The sequence below is a fragment of the Protopterus annectens genome, chromosome 1.part0, assembly GCF_019279795.1.
Source record: "Protopterus annectens isolate FY-2018-M chromosome 1.part0, PAN1.0, whole genome shotgun sequence".
In the NCBI taxonomy this organism is placed as follows: Eukaryota; Metazoa; Chordata; order Ceratodontiformes; family Protopteridae; genus Protopterus; species Protopterus annectens.
In genome coordinates this window covers 190,375,566-190,396,907 of record NC_056725.1, presented here as the reverse complement: position 1 = coordinate 190,396,907, position 21,342 = coordinate 190,375,566, and the positions used below count along the sequence as shown (strand labels likewise).

The window sequence follows — 21,342 nt, the reverse complement described above, 5'->3', positions numbered from 1 at the left end:
ACAAAAGTATTTAGCTACAAAAATAGCCATATGACGAATAGTCCGGGCATTGAACAATGCACAAAACCAACAGCGAGGGACGTAGTGGTCTGGGCCTAAACAGGTGACACAGTAAGAATGAAAATCTCTATGAGGTATTCGTTTTCCACAGGCAAGACAACTGTTAATTTTTTCATCAGTTAGAACAAGAAAAAACGATCCCCAACGGGGTACTTATCTTTTTTGAAGACTTCAGGTTTGAAACTCGAAAACGAATATTTCAGGAGTCTGCCGACAGGCACTTGTGAACTGCTTCTGCTTCGGGCACCGCAAAGCAAAAGACACTGATGTAATGGTGTCTGCTGCATGCTTAACAACCCTGATGACCTGACGTCATGGAAGAAGTGACAGCATCCGACGCAGAAATCCGAAGACTCTGGTATTCAGGCTGGCTGAGGGCTACCTGCAGGCAGATAACCCCAAATGTGATGACTGCAACAGTGAAACACGAAGAACATCAGGCAAACTTCACAGACAATAATTAAGACGTCAGGACTAAACCCTGTACCTTGGAGCTGTGAAGGAGAAATCCTAACTTCTCAGCAAAGCATGGATTGCCTCCATGCTGCAGCTGTCATGGTTGTAATACAGGCATCATTACTTAGAACTATGGCTAACATCTTAAAAGAAAAGTACCTAATCTTATATGCTGACCATGTTGCCACTTGGACAGAATATTTTCAAAACCTTTTACAAATGAAAATATTGCAGACCTGGAAAAAAACTGAGACACACAGTAGTTCTACATTGCTTGCCTAAATCAAAAGCATGCAGAATTAAGAAAGTATGGCAGTTTGACTGGCAAATAAGGGTTTGTACAGAATGTAGTTTATTTAAGCAAGAAGCCAGTAAGCTAAAGTGTAATAAGATAAACAGCAGTAATGCCCAGGATTCATTCAACATGCATTCTTAAGCATGTCAGGGTCTACAGCTGGTATTCTACATATTTCAATTACTATTGCATTGCCTCCCCTCATAAATCCATTTCAGAGATTCACTAAAGAGACTAAAGCTATTCACAGATTAGCTCCTTAAATAAAATTGATTATACCTGTTAAACTGTAGACAGCAACAAAACCAGTCTAAGAGCTGCGACCTGTTTGCCATTCCAAAGTTAATAAAGACATCATTTTCTCTGGATACTTCAAATTATATTACAAACAACACAGTTTTCATTTTAAGTCCAGTGTTACAACAGAAATAATTTGTTTCTGATTACAGAAACTAAAACTATTGTTATGACAAAATTTAAATTAAAATGTTTCATTAAGAGCTTTAACGATTGTTCTTTTAGCAGTAGAAAGATGAAATAAAAATGCAGGAATTCCATCTGTAAGTTGTGTTTCATTCATTTCTCCTGCTTTAAATTGTGTGTATCATCAGTTACTGCTCTTCTCTGTATTACGTTAAGCACCTTCACTACAGCTTTGCATATGGTATATCTTTTATGTTCTTCTTCTCTAAAGCAGCCTGGGCAGATTTCATGACATCTTCTGTCTGCAGCATACTCATGTTCCATGCAGCCTGAAAACAGGAATTACAAAAATGAAAAACATTATGAAATAAATGGAGTGCATCGGTCTGCCAGCAATCACAGCTGGTATTTTACTCTGCAGTGCAATCATCAGTCCAAACTACTTGTACTGCTCATTTATTTCTGTAAACAACAGATTCTGCTAAACTGCTAAAGGAAATACATCACAAAAAAGATTACATCTCAACATCTTAAAGTTCTCAACAATGAAGTTCAAGAGGATCAATCTGTACTGCATCAAGATATAATACAACATAACTGACAACTCTTACAGGAAATATAATGGGGAGACAAATGCCCAAAACCAGGAACAGATTTTAAATATTGCTTTTATAAACTCAAAGTTGCTAGAATAGATTCTGCATTAGTGTGCCTTTTCTAAAGGTTATGAAATCTGAAACTCAAATGCCTGTCACAATTAGTGACTTCAGCACTTAATTTGTCAGAAAACCACAATTTTATGAGGGACAACCTAAAAATATGAGGAAAAATCTGGACAATCTGCACAATTCTACAAAGTTTGATAAATATGAAATGTATCTGCTGGTTTCTATGTACATACTATTACATGCATGCTCTTAACAGCAAATATTCAAGGGAAAGGTTCTTGAAACAAAATCAATTTAAAATCCTGTTTTGAGCGTCCACATTTCCCTTGGCTGGTCCTGCGGTTGGGCTACTTGACTTGCCTCCCGTAAATCGTTCCGGGTGCTCCCTCCCTGCCTTTAAAGTAAAAGGACTATCTTCCTGCTAAACCCAGAAGACACCATTGAATTTGCCTGCTAGCCAGGCTTCAAAGACATGCTACTATAATGTGGACTTCCCTACACAGGAAATTGTGAATGTACATAGCCCTACTACAAATATCCTGTAGAACTATTTTTATTACCTATATGTGTTGGTCTGACCTCCAGAGTGCGCATCCTAGCAGCCTACCAGCCACTCTCCCCCTCTAGTCTCTTAACTTAAAACACACTGCAACATAGCAAAACAGAAGTGATATGCTAAATGTGGTCTCCTTCTGCCACTAGGTGGCAGCACCTACCTACATTAATACAACTTTCATCTCCCCTTTTAGCAATATTTCCCCGAGTTTATTTATAGTCGGTACAGACTGTGGTGCCATTTTTAAAATCCTGTTTTGAGCATCCAAATTTCCCTTGGCCGGTCTTGCGGTTGGGCTGCTTGACTTGCCTCCCGGTAGGTTTCTAGCAACGTGTCTTTGTTAAATTTGAGCTCGTAGAGCTCCAAATGTGGTATATACTGTGTAATATGATAGAATATGTGCTTGTAAGTTACAAAAAGTACAGTTATGTACACTTACCATAAATGTAGATGTCGGAGTGTATTCACTGTTGCAGTCATTACATTTGGGTAATCTGCTGGCAGGTTGCCCCCAGTCGGCCTGAATTCCAAAGTCTTGGGACCTGCTTCAGTTGCTGTCTCCTCTTCCATGACATCAGGTTGTCAGGGATATAAAACATGCAGTCGACGTCATTTTCTTTATTTTTCCTTGCCCCCGATGTCAGGTGCCCCCAAAAAGGTAGCAAATTTATATATATAAATAAATTTATATATATATATATATATATGTACACATACACACAAATGCATCAAAATAAACTTTACCTTCATCTACAAGCAAATACACCACATAGGTTGTAGAAGATAGAGAAGGAAAGATACATTTCAGAAAGACACAGGGGGATGGCGGGAGGGTAACCTGGACTGCAACAGTAAATACACTCGAACATCTACATTTATGGTAAGTGTACACAACTGTACTATGTTCTTCGTGTTTCACTGTTGCAGTCATTACATTTGGGTAGAATCCCAAAACTATGGTTGGGAGGGTGGAGCTAAACAGCATTAGGTGCGGCTATAAGGACCTGCAGCACTGCAGTGGCAAAGCCTGCCCTGGACTTAGAGTAAAGAGGCAAATGTTAATGCTTTGTAAAGGTGTGAACAGAACCCAAAGTAGCAGCCTCTAGAATGTCTTTGGTTGGTACTCCTCTGAGAAATGCTGCTGAAGTAGCTGCAGCTCTGTTGGAATGAGACCTAATGCCCTTGGGCACAGATTTACCATGGTGCAAGTAGCAGAAACGGATGCAGTGGCTTATCCATTTTGAAACTGTCTGCTTTGAAATAGCCTTTCCTTCTGATCCTGCAGCATATGAAACTAGCAATTGCTTGGTTTTTCTTAGAGCTTTAGTCCTGCTCAAGCAGAATCTTAGCTGTCGGTGTACGTCTGAGGAATGCAGAATTCTCTCCCCCTTGTTCTGCAGATTTGGATAGAAAATTGGCAGATTAATTGTTTGGTTAAGGGCCACACTGGAAACCACCTTAGGCATAAAAGTAGGATTTGTCCTCAGAGACACCCTGTCTGGATAAAATATGATAAAAGGCTCTACAGCCATGAGGGCCTGTAGCTCTGAGACTCTTCTTGCTGAAGTAATTGCTAGCAGCAGAGCTGTTTTCCATGATAAGAACTTTAGATCAGCAGTAGCAGCTGGTTCAAATGGAGGCAGGATGAACTTTTCCAACACATAATTGAGGTCCCATTGCAGGTAATGGTGATCATCTAGGAGTCCTTACATTTTTGGCTCCTCTAAGATACTGCTTTAGTAAAGGATGAGAACAGATTGGTGGCTCTGTATTGTAATGAGCCGAAACTGCAGAGGCATGGATTTTGATTGATGAGAAAGATATGCCTTTGACAAGCATCTCAGTTAAGTATTTTAATATCTGAGGAATATTTGGTTCCGCTGTATCAGTTCCTTGTGCTTGATTCCAAGCACAGAATCTCTTCCATTTGTCAGCATAAGATCTTCTAGTACTAGGCCTTCTGGCTTCCAAAATGACATCCATCATAGCTTTACTGAGAGGTGTTGTTTGTATGACTACATGATTAGCCATGCTGCCAGGTTCAGGGTCTGTAGTTGATTGTGCAGGATCTGATTGTTTTGCTGGGACAGTAGTTGTGGTCTTTGATGCAAGGTCCAAGCTGGGTATTGAGAAGTTCCTTCGGATTGGGTACCAGTATTGGCAGGGCCAGTCCAGGGCAACTAATATCATCTTTGGCTTCTCTTGTCTCTCTTTTAGGAGGACCTTGGGTAGAAGAGGCAGAGGAGGAAAGGCGTAAACAAATAGGTTTTTCCAACTGAAGGATAGGGCGTCCACTTTCCATGCTTGTCTGTGATAAGTCCTTGTGCAGAATCTTTTCAATTGACAATTTTGAGGAGAAGCAAATAGATCTATGTCTGGGCTTCCCCATTTCTCTGTTATCATGCTGAAGACTTGTGGATTTAGTTTCCACTCGTGAGGATCCATAAGGTTTCTGCTTAAATCATCTGCCAGAGTGTTTTGTTTTCCTGGCAGGAATTGAGATTGAAGATGTATTTGGTAGGTCAAAGCTGTGTTCCACAGTGCCATGGCTAATCTGCAAAGGGGGGTATGAGTGTGTTCCCCCTTGCTTGTTTATATACCACATGACTGTGGTGGTGTCCGTCTTTATCAGTAGTTGTCCTGGATGAAGTAAGTCCTTGAAGGCTGTTAGGGCATTTTGAACAGCTAGCATCTCTTTCTGGTTGATATGCAGATGCATTTGTTTTGGTGTCCATAAGCCCTGAATGCATCTTCCTGCCATGTGGGCCCCCCAAGCATAATCTGATGAGTCTGTTGTTAAGGTTTGGCTGGCAGGAAGTAGAGTGAAGGGCAGTCTCATGTTTTGGTGACATGCCTTTGCCCACCATAGAAACTCCTGTTGCAGGCAGGGAATGAGAGGAATCATTGTTTCCAGACTGTGTGAATGTTGACTCCATAAACTTTTTAGGTACCACTGAAGTTTCCTCATATGCCGTCTTGCATATGGAATTAATAGGTTGCAGGATGCCGTGAAGCCCAGAGCATGCAGAATTTGTCTTGCAGAAGACTGGGTTTTTGTTGCCATCAGTTTGAAGTAAGTAGTCAGTTGCCTTTGTCTGGCATGAGGTAAGCCATCTGGGCAGTTGTATTCAAGCTTGCACCCAGGAATGTTATCTTTTGAGAGGGTACCAGTTGTGATTTATTTTCGTTTATGTACCCTAGGCATGTTAGAAGCCTTCTCACAAACGCCACGTGTCAAAGAAGAGTGTCCTTGTTCTCTGCTTGAATGAGACAGTCACCCAAGTAAAGATATATTTGAATACTTCTTTGTCTGCAAAAAGCAATTACTGGTGCCGGGCACTTTGTAAAGACCCTGGGCGCGACAGTCATCCAAGTAAGGATATATTCGAATACTTCTTTGTCTGCAAAAAGCAATTACTGATGCCAGGCACTTTGTAAAGACCCTGGGCGCAGTAGATAAGCCACAGTGCAGAGAATTGTTAATGCATTAAGCCAGCCTTGAATCCGAGGTATCTTCTGCACGACTTGTCTTATTGGGACATGCAGGTATACCTCTTTTAGGTCTAACCAAACTCCACAAAGACAAAACTGGAAGCGGAGACAAAGAAGGCTGAAACAAACCTTCCAAGTTTATTTAGAACTCAATATAAGTTACGCACAAGCACAAAATAAAATAAAATAAAATGAATGCCTTCACAATCCAAGCGTTTTCGTCCTGAATGGACTTCATCAGATTAATCAATTAGTCTCAATTAATCTTTTATGCAAGTTTAAAAACAAAAAAAAACAATCATTTTCTTAGCATTATTACAAACCTACAAATCAACCTTCAAGCTAATTAATTATTCAGTATGCTCTCCATTTTAAATTCATTGAGATGTCATAAAAATGTATATATTTTTGTATGAATTAAATAAATACAAGTTATATAAAAATTGAATAAATACTTTACAATAAATAATCTACTAACCTTGTTAAATAATACTTAAAATATAAAACATTTAAAATGATGTATATAAAAAACAACCAAGTTAAATCCTTATATTGTATATATTGATATTTTATGTAGACAATGGTGACATTTGCTGACTAAAGCAGGTAATTACACACTTTAGTTTCATATTCTAGCAGATCTCATTTTTAGAAGGGGTAGGATGGAAATATATTCATTTAAACCAGGTGTTTTATTTGCTTCTAGGGCCACCTGCCACCATAATTCCCTATAGGCTATTATTTCCTCCCAGGGCCCCCCCCCCTAATATCCCATCTCACTTGATCCAAAACAAAAAATTGAAATTTAGACCCTACACATCTTTGAATGCCTAAAAATTGCATTTGTTTCTTTCTCCTTCTTAACATCATACATGTGTTCATATATTCGTCTCTTCAGTGTTCTTTCCGTCTTTCCTACATAAAATGACGGACATTCCACACATGTAGCCAAATATACGAGCCCCTGGGATTCACAATTATAGTATCCCTTACTAGTTAACCATCTTTCCCTACTTTTGAAGAATGTTTTTTCTTTATTAATAATGTACTCACATTGTTTACATTTGCCACATTTAAAAGTTCCAGTTTTTATTCTAGCTCCCTTTTCCCTTATTCCACAAGTGTTAATATTATTTTCTAAGAATCCCTTTATACTAGTGGTGTTCTTAAAAACAACTCTAGGTGCAAATTGAGGTAACCCATCTAAGTCCATGAGGGCCCTAAATCTCTCCCATTCTCTTTGAAATACATTTTTATATTCTTATTTAATAAATTATATTCAAGAATCAATGGATTGCTGGAAATGTTCATCTTTTCTTTCTTCATTAACATTCCCCTCATTACTCTTACCAAGAATTGGTCCAAACCTACCACTTCTTCCCCTTTCTACTTCCATTCTTAGGTTTTTAATAAACTCTTTTGGATATTCTCCCTCAAGGAACATTTTTTCCAGCAAATTACATTCTATTACAAATGTATCATCATTACTTGTCATTCTTGACCTATTGTCTCAGCGGGTGGGTCCAAAACTACATCTTTAGCTAAATATGTGGATGTAAAGACCAAACATATATGGGTCCAAAAAGAAGCAATTTTGAAGGACTCATGGGACCTATTGAGAAGTTTGAATTCTGACTTATTTCACGAAGATTTGATTTTCGTAACTATAGATATTATTGATTTATTTGGTTCCATTCCTTATGAGGCTGATATTATGATGTTTGAAGAAGTTGTTTTTGGGGACAGTAGGTTGACACTTGATGAAAAGGTAGTGTGCACAGGTTTAATGGATTTGGTGTTAAAGAATAATTTTCTCACCTTTAATGGTGAATTCTTTTGACAGCTACAAGGAGTAGCAAAGGGAGCAGCCTGTGCACCTACCTTTGCTAACCTAGTCCTAGCAAACTGGGAGGAGAAGTATATCTTGAAATCAGAATATGTTAAGTATTGGACATTATATAAGAGATTTCTTGATGACATCATAATTTTTTGGGTTGGGGGCCTTGATACATTAGAGGATTTTATCAAATATATAGGAGAAACTACAGATTTTTTAAAATTCACATCCAATCATTCTAAAACCAGTATTCAGTATTTGGACGTAGAAATAACATTAGGTAATAAAACTTTTGAAACAAGTGTTTATAGGAAACCAATATATGTGAATTCCTTCTTGCATTTTAAAAGTGCCCATCCTTTATACTGTAAAAAAAATTTAGTGAAAGGGCAGTTCGTAAGAGGGTCAAGAATGACAAGTAATGATGATAAATTTGTAATAGAATGTAATTTGCTGGAAAAAAATGTTCCTTGAGAGAGAATATCCAAAAGAGTTTATTAAAAACCTAAGAATGGAAGTAGAAAGGGGAAGAAGTGGTAGGTTTGGACCAATTCTTGGTAAGAGTAATGAGGGGAATGTTAATGAAGAAAGAAAAGATGAAAATTTCCAGCAATCATTGATTCTTGAATATAATTTATTAAATAAGAATATAAAAATGTATTTCAAAGAGAATGGGAGAGATTTAGGGTCCTCATGGACTTGGATGGGTTACCTCAATTTGCACCTAGAGTTGTTTTTAAGAACACCACTAGTATAAAGGGATTCTTAGAAAATAATATTAACACTTGTGGAATAAGGGAAAAGGGAGCTAGAATAAAAACTGGAACTTTTAAATGTGGCAAATGTAAACAATGTGAGTACATTACTAATAAAGAAAAAACATTCTTGGAAAGTAAGGAAAGATGGTTAACTAGTAAGGGATACTATAATTGTGAATCCCGGGGGCTCGTATATTTGGCTACACGTGTGGAATGTCCGTCATTTTATGTAGGAAAGATGGAAAGAACACTGAAGAGACGAATATATGAACACATGTATGATGTTAAGATGGAGAAAGAAACAAATGCAATTTTTAGGCATTCAAAGACATGTGTAGGGTCTAAATTTCAATTTTTTGTTTTGGATCAAGTGAGATGGGATATTAGGGGGGGGTCCCCCTGGGAGGAAATAATAGCCTATAGGGAATTATGGTGGCAGGTGGCCCTAGAAGCAAATAAAACACCTGGTTTAAATGAATATATTTCCATCCTACCCCTTCTAAAAATGAGATCTGCTAGAATATGAAACTAAAGTGTGTAATTACCTGCTTTAGTCAGCAGATGTCACCATTGTCTACATAAAATATCAATATATACAACATAAGGATTTAACTTGGTTGTTTTTTACATACATAATTTTAAATGTTTTATATTTTAAGTATTATTTAACAAGGTTGGTAGATTATTTATTGTGAAGTATTTATTCAATTTTTATATAACTTGTATTTATTTAATTCATACAAAAATATATACATTTTTATGACATCTCAATGAATTTAAAATGGAGAGCATACTGAATAATTAATTAGCTTGAAGGTTGATTTGTAGGTTTGTAATAATGCTAAGAAAATGATTGTTTTTTTTTTTTGTTTTTAAACTTGCATAAAAGATTAATTGAGACTAATTGATTCATCTGATGAAGTCCATTCAGGATGAAAACGCTTGGATTGTGAAGGCGTTCATTTTATTTTATTTTACTTTGTGCTTGTGCGTAACTTATATTGAGTTCTAAATAAACTTGGAAGGTTTGTTTCAGCCTTCTTTGTCTCCGCTTCCAGTTTTGTCTTTGTGGAGTTTGGTTAGAAGGACATCGCTTTTTCTTCTTTTAGGTCTAAAGTCACCAGCCAAGCAATCTTGCCCAGCATGGGCAGAAGCTGGTGCAAAGTCAGCATTATGAATTTTGGAATGTCCAGGAAGGTGTTCAAAATTGACAAATCCAGTATTGGCCGCCAGGCCTTGTCCTTTCAGGGTACCAAGAACAGTCTTGAGTAAAATCCTTGTCCTTTTTCCTGTTCTGGTACCGTCTGAAAGGCCCCCATATCCATGAGGGATGCAAGCTGTTTTTCTGTGCCTCTGCCCATTGACTTTTTGGCAGATCTGGCCAACCATTTGTCATTGGCAGTGTGTGGAAATGGAATCTGTATCCCTGAGATATGATGCTTAATACCCACTTGTCCTGGGTTATCAACTGCCAATTTTGAGCAAAAAATGCTAACTTTCCCCCTATAGGTGCCACCAAATGGTAAATGCTTGGTGTAGGCAGAGGGAAGTCATTGGGATTGCTTTCTGTAGGTTTGCGCTTTATCCCCTCCAGATTTGGAGGTGGAAGCTCCCCATTGCTTTGACCTGTATGAATCTTGCGCTGGGTATCTGGAACCCTTAGGGCATCTGGATTTGTCCCTTTGAGCTCTGTCTGACACAGGAAAGGACCAATTTTTTGTAGGCCAGTGTCTACTGAATCTTGGTGGCTGCACTTGTAAGAAGTCTTTAACAGTTTGCCTAGACTTAGCTTTGTCTTCCATTTTCTTTAGAACCTATTCTGCCTTAATACCAAACAGAGAATCATGCTGTAAAGGTGCATCTAGCAATTTAGCTTTAACATGATCAGGCAAACTTTGTTCCTTTAACCAGGCATGCCTGCTAATCACAGATCCAGTAACTGCGGCCCTGCAGGAGGCCTCTAAGGAATCAAAACCACATTGCAAAGTATGCTTTCCAAATTGTTCAAGCTGTATGCAATAATTCCTGTAATTCGTTGTTTTCTGCACTTTCTGAAATCAACATCATTTTCTGTTTCAGCAATCCCATAACATGTTGTTGGTACTTAATCATATGAAATTGACAGTTTAAGGCCCTGATTGCCAAGGTTGCAGATGTATAAACCATTTTTCCACATCTCTCTAATGCCCTTGAATCTCTGTCAGAGGGTGTAGGATTTTTTGCTGTTGAGGCCTTAACTCCCTTTGGACCCTGAGAAATTGTTTCAGGATCAGCAGCAGGGTTTCTAAATAAAAATTTATGTGAGTCAGGTACCCTGTAATATCTGTCAGGCTTATTGGGAGCCGGAGGTAAAGAGTCAGGGGTCAAGCTTGACTCCGTAAACACATCATCCACAATGTCTAAAACAGGGGGGATGGCTAAAGGCTTGTGCTGAGGGAGGAGGAGGAAATCTCTGAGCCTCATTTTTGATTATGAGAAATCTTGACTCTCCCAGTGAAAATGCTCCCTCAAAGTATGCAATGTTTCTCCAAATGAATAATCCTCAGGAGGAGATGCAGATGGAATAGACTCCTCAGCATCAGAATTCTCATAGGGAGGTAAAGACAATTCCTGATCAGAAGAGGAATCAGAAGAAATAGAAACCTGACCTGAAGATTCATAACCAGTGTCTTGCCTAGGCCTCTTATCTGGTGGGGGATGGGTACCCCTGATCAAAGTAATAAGGTCTTCAGCCATTTTGATCATCTGTTTTTTAGGCATAGAGGCCTGTGCACGTGGCTCATGCGTCTTTTTTTAGTTTTAGAAGTTGCTTTTGTTTTTGGTTTTGCAGCTGTCGTCAGTTTGATATACAAATGTTGAGGTCTGAATACACCCTCAGAAGCTGGTGCCTGCTCAGCGGCTCCGGACCCGAGATACATCCGTCGGTCCAATACTTTGAGTATCTTGCGGCATGCCGGACTCCACATGGGTGTCGGTAGAGGCCTGCGACTCGAAAGTAGTGGGTAGGCAGGGGCTGCAAAAGCACCTCACTGATACCGGCGAACCGGCGACTAGCTTAGGAGAAGCTTCATCGTTGGTTTTGGATCTCTACTGCCTTTCTCTGTCCTTTTCTTTGCGTTTATGTACTCCGGTAGTTGGATTGCTATCCAATGACATTTCTGGGTAGTTAAATCTGTTTCCAAAATACTTTGATGCAAAAATATACTGACGCTTAATAGTGCGTTGGTTAAATCTAGCACAAAACCGACAGCCAGGCACATTGTGATCAGGGCCTAGACAAGGAATACAGTATAAATGGAAATCGTTATGAGGTATTTGCTTCCCACAAGTAATACAATTATTAACTTTTTCTGACATCGGTAAAAAGCAAAAAAAAAAGTGTCCCCAACGGGGTATTTAGCTTTAGTGAAGACTTCGGTTCTGAAACTCAAACTCAAATTTTTCAGTAGTCAGCCGACTGGCACTTGCGAAAATGCTTCTGCTTTGGGCACCACATGGCAAGAAAGACTAAAGAAAATGGCGTCGGCTGCATGTTTTATACCCCTGACGACCTGACGTCATGGAAGAGGAGACAGCAACTGACGCAGGACCCAAGACTTTGGAATTCAGGCCGACTGAGGGCAACCTGCCAGCAGATTACCCAAATGTAATGACTGCAACAGTGAAACGTGAAGAACATCGATCACTGCTGATGACAATACAGCTGTTTGTTGTATGTTGAATTAGTGAAAGATTACCAAGCTCCTTGCCGTTGCATAACAAACTGTGATAGATACCCAACAGCAGCATTTTGAGGTCTGGGAGGTTCGTGTTTGATAAATGTTTTTGATATACCTCTAAGTACTGTAAAGCCGACTAGCTAAAGGACGCCGACCAAAGGGTGTTGTAGACTTTCTGCTTTCTCGTAAAGGCGTTACACTGAATGTTTTTATACCTGTCCATGTTGCCAGCCTGTATCTAAAGGATTTTTACATGCTATTTGAACAAGCTTTCTGTATAAAAAAGTTTAACAGCACCATATGTACAGACAAACCATACTATAGCATTACCGCTCTTCAGCCTCGCATAGCTGTATTTAAATTACGTGTGTGTCTATAAGAACACTGCATTGCTGTTGTACTGTTTTTGATATACAAGACAACTGCATTGCTATATGCACTGTTTTTGACATTTCTTACGCATTTAATGCTCTTTTGTCTGAATATTTTGATTGTTTTTGCCTACAGATGTTTAACCCCTTCCTCTCCAACGACCTAGGGATTTTTGTACTCGGCTTGGGCTTTACAGTGATATGTTTTTAGTGTGGCTCTACTGCCTAATTTGCATTGTTGCTATGTCCTTCATCTGCTGCTTTCTTCTGTTACCTCACTAACCTTACTCTCCCGCCAAACATATCCTTTATCTACACCTATCCCTATTCTCCCTCTACTTATAGTACACTGGTACACAAGCCTTCATCTCAAAATATCCCTTAATCTCTCCCCCTACCCCTCTACCTTTTAACCGTATCTTCTACATTACCTAACTCGGTTGTCTCTCTCTTTTTCAGTAAATCAATCTGGGTGTTCCCTCCCTGCCTTTAAAGCAAAAGGACTACCGTCCTGCTAAACCCAGAAGACACCACTGAATTTGCCTGCTAGCCAGGCTTCAAAGACATGCTACTATAGTGTGGACTTCCCTACACAAGAAATTGTGAATGTACTTAGCCCTACTACAAATATCCTGTAGAACTATTTTTACTACCTATGTGTGTTAGTCTGACTTCCCGAGTGCACGTCCTAACAGCCTAACGGAGCCCACCAGCCACTCTCCCCCTCTAGTCTCTTAACTTAAAACACACTGCAACATAACAAAACAGAAGTGATATGCTAAATGTGTTTTTCTGCCACTAGGTGGCAGCACCTACCTACATTAATAACTCATACAACTCATCTCCCGAAGGTTTTTTTTTCCATAGCTTGTAGATATTTCTACTCCTATTCCCCAGTTTTATAACAGATAAATTCTCACCCCCCTCCTTGCTAAAATTAAAATCTACATTCAAGGTTGTTTATACTACTTTCCCTTAAAATTCAGTTATACACCTTCTTGATTTAATTTATTAAACAGTAGTTACGGATACATTTTTCTGCACTACTCACTTCTTTTTTCTCTGCCTGTTCCATTCGCCCTACAGGCTCACTCCGCTCCCCTACCCTACCCCCAATTCCCACACGCCCCCAGTACTCCTACACATAGTTCTATATAGCCACACCCACTCTTACAACTACCTATCATCTTCCCTCAGGTATTAAGTCCCCTCCCACTCTCATACCCCACCTTTCTACTTTTGTTCCCCTCCTCTCCACTCACCCTCTTCTACCTCCAATCATCTGATAAACCCTATATTTCCCAACCTTTTACAAATCTACTCCCACACCAACTATAATCTCATATACCTCCACCTTCCCAAACTTCTGCCTCCTTCTCTACCTACATCTCAAACTTATTTCTACATCTGATTCTCACTATGTATACCTTATTGCTCACCAACCTTCTGATATTACATCTAATCCTACTACTTCAGCTCACTGCACCCCATGCACCATTACCCTACTTCCATAAACATCCCACCAACCCACTTCCAAATTATCACACTTACTCAGTGTCATCACCATCTCTCCCTCTAACTTACTCTCTAACATACAACTCCCTAAAATAAAAATACCTCCTTCTTACTCCCTATCTTCAAAAAACAAGACAAAGCTTATGAGATACTACCCACTCACATCACAGACTAAAAGCTTCCCCACTACAATACTAATAGCAGGTGACATATACCCAAATCTAGGTCCAAACTCTAACCTTACCTCTATCCCAAACACCCCTCTCACCCAGCCCACCAAACTGTACCTCAAAAACAAATCTTCTATTCTATTAATACCCGAAGCATTCTCAATAAAGTCAAACCTGTTTCATGCATGGATAGCAAATCATACCTCTGATGTCATCGCAATAACAGAAACCTGGCTTAAACCCCACAACCTAGATAATGATACTCTTCCCCCCTGGCTATAACATTATTTCGCCTTGACCGTAACAAAAAGGGCGGGGGAGTTGCCAAAGTCTATTCCAACAATCTTACTATTTCTCACATTAAACATTCTATCCTATCTTTCTCCCCATCAGAAACACTGGCAGGTAAACAACTATGCCACAATTACTAACGTAGCCACCTACATCCCTCCAGGGGACAATATTCCACTACTGGAAAACATTCTCTCCTATCTCTCCTTAAACATCCCAAATGAAAGAATCCTCCTTGGTGACGTAAATATTAATTGGCTAACCCTAAATAACCCAGGTTCCCCACATAATATTATGTTATATGGATTTACCCAGCTAATTACTAAGCCAACACATTTTAACAACACCCACATCACAAATACTCTGATTGGATACTTGTCTCAGCTCCTTCTAAATATCACAATCCAGAAACCCTTGCCGATACTCTGAGTGACCACTCACCCATAAAGGTGCTAAGATATTCAAACCACCTCTCTAAACCACACAGATATATTACTAGACAATCTCTCCAACTACAACCTTGAAACATTCAACACTCTCATATCTAGAGTATGCTGGGACTTCCTCACCTAGCTCCCCCTAGACGAAGATGTCATTGCTTTCAACTCTACTTTTCTGGATATCATAGACACATTAGCCGCACCTCGTAAAATTAGGACAAAAGCAACCATATCTCCTTGGTTAACAAAAAACACAAGAACTCTCATGAAATCTAGAGATAAGTCCTGGAAAAAATGGCTTCAAACTAAAGACCCAAATGACCTACAAAGATATAAAGAACAAAGAAACCTGGCCAAAAGGTTTATCAATAAAGGCAAAAAAATAATTATATTCTAACCTCCCTACAACACTAAAATCTGACCCCCAAAAAATCTGGAATGTTATCAATCAAGTACTTCATCCTGGAAACCCTACCTCACAAAAGACACCAGTAGAAACTGCTAACACCTTAATTTCTTACGTTGTTGAATCAATATCCAAATTCTAACTCCAACAGCTCCACTACAACAATCCCCATAAACCAAGCTTCCTCCTCAACAACTACCCAAATCTTCTCCCTGAAGCCCATCTCTACAACATACATTCAAACCCTACTCTCCAAACTAAAACCATGCTCAGTATCTGCTAACATGCCATCATACTTTCTTCAGACAGCTGCCCACTCACTTGCCCTTCCCATCTCTATCATAAACAGCTTAATCTCTGAATCCAAAGTACCATCCATCTGGAAAAATTTATACACCCTACCTATCCACAAAGGTGGTAACTCCATTGAAATCTCTAACTTTAGACCTACTGCCATCCTCTCCCCTCTGTCAAAAGTTCTTGAAAAATGCATACATACTCAAGTCATGGATCATCTCTCTCAGGAAAACATGCTTACAACACAACATGGTTTCCGACCAAAGCATAGCACATATACTGCACTTCTATCCTTTCTCAATACCATCTCCCTGGCCAGAGATGACCATAAACCCATCTCCCGTCTCTTCCTCGATCTCTCAAAGGCCTTTGATACTGTTTCTCACTCTCTACTATTAAACAAACTGCCTAACCTTAACTTCTTTCCTGATACAGTAGCATGGTTTGAAAGCTACCTAAAAGATAGATTCCGGTCATTAAAATGGGACACTGCTTTATCTACTCCCCTTCCAATACAAATGGGAGTTCCACAAGGATCCATTCTAGGGCCACTACTTTTCAACATCTTCACAAACTTGCTCTGTACCTCCTGCCCACTTTCCTCTATTATCCAATAAACTCTACAGTCATAACAATAGCTAACTCTTCCTCTGAACTCTTATCAGCTACCCAGTCATCCTTTAACTCAGTAGAAACATGGCTCTCAAACAACAAACTCATCCTCAACCCTAAGAAAACAAAACTCCTACTTTTCCTCCCTAAAACATTCAACCATATAAAATCCTCTTTTACTAACCCAGCCACTGGGGGTGCACAAGCCAGTGCATTTTTTTGTGCGGTCCCAAGCCCGGATAAATGGGGAGGGCTGCGTCATGAAGGGCATCCGGTATAAAACTTTGCCAAAAAATTCATGCGGACACCAGTAAATATTTCCATACCGGATTGGTCGAGGCCTGGGTTAACGACGACCACCACCAGTACTGTTAGCCAACCGGGTGCTGGCGGAAATTGGGCTACTGTTGGCCGAAGGAGGAGAAGAGGCAGAAGGCATGGCCGATGGCAGGAAGAGTGGAGAAAGGCTAGGACTGTGGTAGTGAGGGTCGGAACTTTGAATGTTGCCAGTATGACTGGTATAGGGAGAGAGCTAGCTAATATGATGGACAGAAGGAAGGTTGGTATATTGTGTGTGTAAGAGACCAGATGAAAGGGGAGTAAGGCTAGATGTATTGGAGGTGGGTTCAAATTGTTTTATCATGGTGTGGATGGGAGGAGAAATGCCGTAGGAGTTATCCTGAAGGAACAGTATGCTAACAGTGTTTTGGAGGTGAAAAGAGTGTCGGATAGAGTGATGTTTATGAAGCTGGAAATTGATGGTGTAATGATGAATGTTATTAGTGCATATGCTCCACAAGTTGGGTGTGTGATGGATGAAAAAGAAAAATTTTGGAGTGAGTTGGATGAAGTGGTGATGACTGTACCCAAGGGTGAGAGAGTGGTGACTGGAGCAGATTTCAATGGGCATGTTGGTGAAGGGAAAGTACAGTTTTGTACCTACCATAAATGTAGATGTTCGAGTGTTCTCCCTGCTGCAGTCATCACACTTGGGTTATCCTGCCATCAGGCGGTCCCGCAGTCGGCCTGAGTTCAAAAGTCTTGGTCCGGCGTCGGTTGTTGTCACTTCCTCCCTGATGTCAGTGCGCCAGGGGTATACAAGAAGCATCCGACACCATTTTCTTCAGTTTTTCTTGCCCCAGATGTCAGGTGCCCCCAGTAGGTAGGCAATACATATTGCTATATAAAAATATACATGTAAAAATAAAACAATACTTTCAGTCACAAGCAAATACACCACAAAGGTAGTATAGGATAGAAAGGTATGGATAAGTCCAGCTAGTTCAGAGGGGATGGAGGGAGGGTACCTGGAGTGCAGCAGGGTGAACACTCGAACATCTACATTTTTGGTAGGTACAAAACTGTACTATGTTCATCGTGTTACCCTGCTGCAGTCATAATACTTGGGTTGAATCCCAAAGCTAAGGATGGGTGGTGGAGTTAAACAGGGTTAGAAGAAGCCAGTAGGCCCTGCAAAACTGCAGTGGCAAAGCCAGCTCTAGTCTTAGAATATAGAGGTAAGTGATAGTGTTTGGTGAAGGTGTGCACTGAACTCCAAGTTGCAGCTTCCAGTATATCCTTGGTTGACACCCCCCTGAGGAAGGCTGCTGATGTAGCTGTAGCCCTAGTGGAGTGGGGCCTAATGCTAGCAGGTACCGGTTTCCCATGATGCGTGTAGCAGAAACATATGCAATGTCCTATCCATTTTGAAATAGTCTCTTTTGAGAAGGCTTTTCCTTGTGATCCTGCAGCATAGGCTACAAAGAGCTGGTCACAGTTTCTGAAAGCCTTAGTTTTATCCAAGTAGTAACGTAGTTGTCTGTGAATGTCCAAAGAGTGCAGGAGTCTTTCTCCTTTGTTCTGGGGATTTGGAAAAAAGGTGGGCAAATGAATGGCTTGGTTTAGGGCCACACTGGATACCACCTTTGACATAAAGGAAGGGTTAGTTCGTAGAGAGACTCTGTCTTGATGAAAAATGAGGAAAGGCTCCACTGCCATTAGTGCCTGTAGCTCTGAGACTCTTCTAGCTGAAGTTATTGCTAGCAGCAGGGCAATTTTCCATGAAAGAAACTTTAAATCAGCTGAGAAAGCTGGTTCAAAGGGTGGCAGTGTAAGTTTTTCCAGAACAAAATTGAGATCCCAAATAGGCGTTGGTGCTCTCCTGGGCAGTCTTATGTTCTTAGCCCCTCTGAGGTACTGTCTTAGGAGTGGATGTGAAAATAAAGGAGGATCTGTTGTAATGAGCTGAAATTGCTGAGGCGTGGATCTTAACAGATGAAAAGGAAAGTCCTTTGTGCAACATCTCAGTTAAGTATTGTAGAATCTGAGGAATGTTTGGATCAAGGGGATTTTGGCCTTTAGCCTGGTTCCAGGCGCAAAATCTTTTCCATTTGTCTGAATAGGTTTTCCTGGTGCTGGGCCTCCTGGCCTCCAGAATGACATCCATAACAGCTTTGGATAGAGGTGTTGGTTGATTGTTTAGGTAATTAGCCATGCAGCCAGGTTTAAAGTCTTGAGCTGGCTGTGTAGAATTTGATTGTCTCACTGGGTGAGCAGGTGAGGAATTTGTGGTAAAATCCATGGTGGGCCGTGGGCCATGTTCTTTAGAACTGGATACCAGTGCTGGCGTGGCCAGTCTGGTGCAATGAGCATCATTTATGGCCTCTCTAATCTGACTTTCAGCAGCACCTTTGCTAGAAGAGGCAGTGGAGGAAAGGCATACACTGTTAATGTTTTCCAGCTGAATGAGAGGGTGTCCACTTTCCAAGCTTGTGGATGGAATGTCCTTGTACAAAATTTTTGAAGTTGGTAGTTTTGGGGGTTGGCAAACAGATATATGTCTGGGCATCCCCATTTTTGAGTTATCATTGCAAATACTTGTGGATCCAGTTTCCACTCGTGGGGATCCATGATGTTTCTGCTTAGGTCATCTGCCAATGTGTTTTTCCTTCCTGGCAGGAATTGTGCTTGTAGTTGAACTTGGTAAGACATTGCTGTGTTCCACAAGGTCATTGCTTGCCTGCATAGGGGGTAGGAATGTGTGCCCCCTTGCTTGTTGATGTACCACATTAGTGTGGTACTGTCCGTCTTTACTACTAGTTGTCCTGGGTGTAAGAGGTCCTTAAAAGCTGTTAGGGCATTCTGTACTGCTAGCATTTCCTTTTGATTGATATGCAGATGCCTTTGATCTGTAGTCCACTTGCCCTGAATGCACTGTCCTGCCATGTGTGCTCCCCAGGCATAGTCCGATGCATCTGTTGTCATAGTTTGCCTGGCTGTGGGTAATGTGAAAGGCTGACCCTTGTTGAGGTGACATGCCTGTGCCCACCATAGAAACTCCTGTTGAAGACGGGGAATGAGTGGTATCATTGTTTCCAAGCTGTGGCTGTGCTAAGTTCATACGTTTTTCAGGTACCATTGTAATTTGCTCATATGCAGTTTTGCAAATGGTATTAGTAGTATGCAAGATGCCATGAATCCCAATGCCTGCAGAATTTTTCTTGCAGGGAGTTGGGTCTTTGTTGCCATTATTTTGAAGTATTGAGTCAGCTGTTGTTACTTGTGTGGCATGAGATAAGTCATCTGGGCCATTGTATTCAAGCTGGCACCCAGGAATATTATGTTTTGTGAGGTTTTGATTTCTATTTGTTTACTGTGTACCCTAGGCAACTTAGAAGGTGTTTGACAAATGCCAGATGTTTTAAAAGAATGTCCTTGCTTTCTGCTTGAATAAGGCAGTCGTTCAGGTATGGGTATATTTGAATTCCTCTTTGTCTGCAGTATGCAATTATTGGTGCCAGGCATTTTGTGAAGACCCTGGGCGCAGTAGATAAGCCAAAGGGCAGTGCAGAGAATTGATAGTGGGTTGAACCTGCAATGAAGCGGAGGTATCTTTTGCAATTTTGTCTGATAGGGACATGCAGGTATGCCTTCTTGAGATCCAGCGTTATTAGCCAAGCCTTCTTGCCTAGCATGGGAAGAAGATGCTGTAGTGTTTACATCTTGAATTTTGGTACTTGCAGATAGGTGTTCAGAATTGAAAGATCCAGAATGGGTCTCCATGCTTTGTCCTTTCTGGGGACTAGAAAGAGTCTTGAGTAAAATCCTTGTTCTTGCCCCTGTATAGGTACCTGTTGAATGGCTCTCATATCCATGAGAGCTGTAATTTGTTTTTGTGCCTCTGCCCATTGATTTGGTGGTAGGTTTGGCATTCCTTTTATCCTTGGCAAGGTATGAAAGTGGAATCTGTATCCTTGTGAGACAATGTTTAAGACCCATTTGTCTTTTGTGATGATGTGCCAGTTGTCTGCAAAAAGTGCTAAATTTCCTCCCAAGGGAGCTGCCAAGAGAGATTTGCTTGGTAGTTGGAGGGTTGAGTCATTGTGTTTGTCTTCTGCTAGCTTGGGGCCTGTCTTCACCTCCTTTCTGGGTTGCGGCACCCCATTGGTGAGGTTTGTAAGGGCCTTGTGACTGACCTCTGCCCCTTGGGCATCTGTATTTGCCCCTTTGTGGTCTGTCAGAAGCTGGAAAGGACCAGTTTTTTGTTGGCCAATTTCTGCTGAAACGAGGGGGTTGTACCTGTAAAAAATCCTTGACCGTCTGCATAGACTTTGCTTTATCCTCCATTTTCTTTAAAACCTCTTCTGTTTTGACACCAAATAAGACATCCTGCTGTAAAGGCGCATCCAATAATTTTGCTTTAACATGATCAGGTAGGATTTGTTCTTTTAACCAAGCATGTCTGTGTATGACAGACCCAGTAACAGCTGCTCTGCAGGGAGCTTCCAATGAATCAAATCCACATTGTAAAGTATGTTTGCCCACCTGTTCAGATGCATGCAACAGATCCTGCATTTCCTTGAATTCAGCCTGTTCAGAATGTGTGCTCAGTTTTTGTTTTAATTGAGACATTAGGAACTGCTGATATTTCAGCATGTGAAACTGGCAATTTAATGCTCTCATAGCCAGAGTAGCTG

General features: G+C 40.5%; 1 protein-coding gene across 4 annotated transcripts in view; it reads right to left on the bottom strand.

Moving 5' to 3' along the window:
• Window positions 1-845: 845 nt before the first annotated feature.
• The window catches only part of ECH1 (enoyl-CoA hydratase 1), a 1,020,088-nt gene continuing 999,591 nt past the window's right edge, over window positions 846-21,342 (bottom strand). For all 4 annotated transcript variants that reach the window (XM_044057167.1, XM_044057090.1, XM_044057235.1 and 1 more), the window contains exon 10: window positions 846-1,563. In XM_044057167.1, the coding sequence (XP_043913102.1) occupies window positions 1,459-1,563 (105 nt within the window). In that variant the 3' untranslated portion in view covers window positions 846-1,458. The remainder of the gene's footprint in view (window positions 1,564-21,342) is intronic.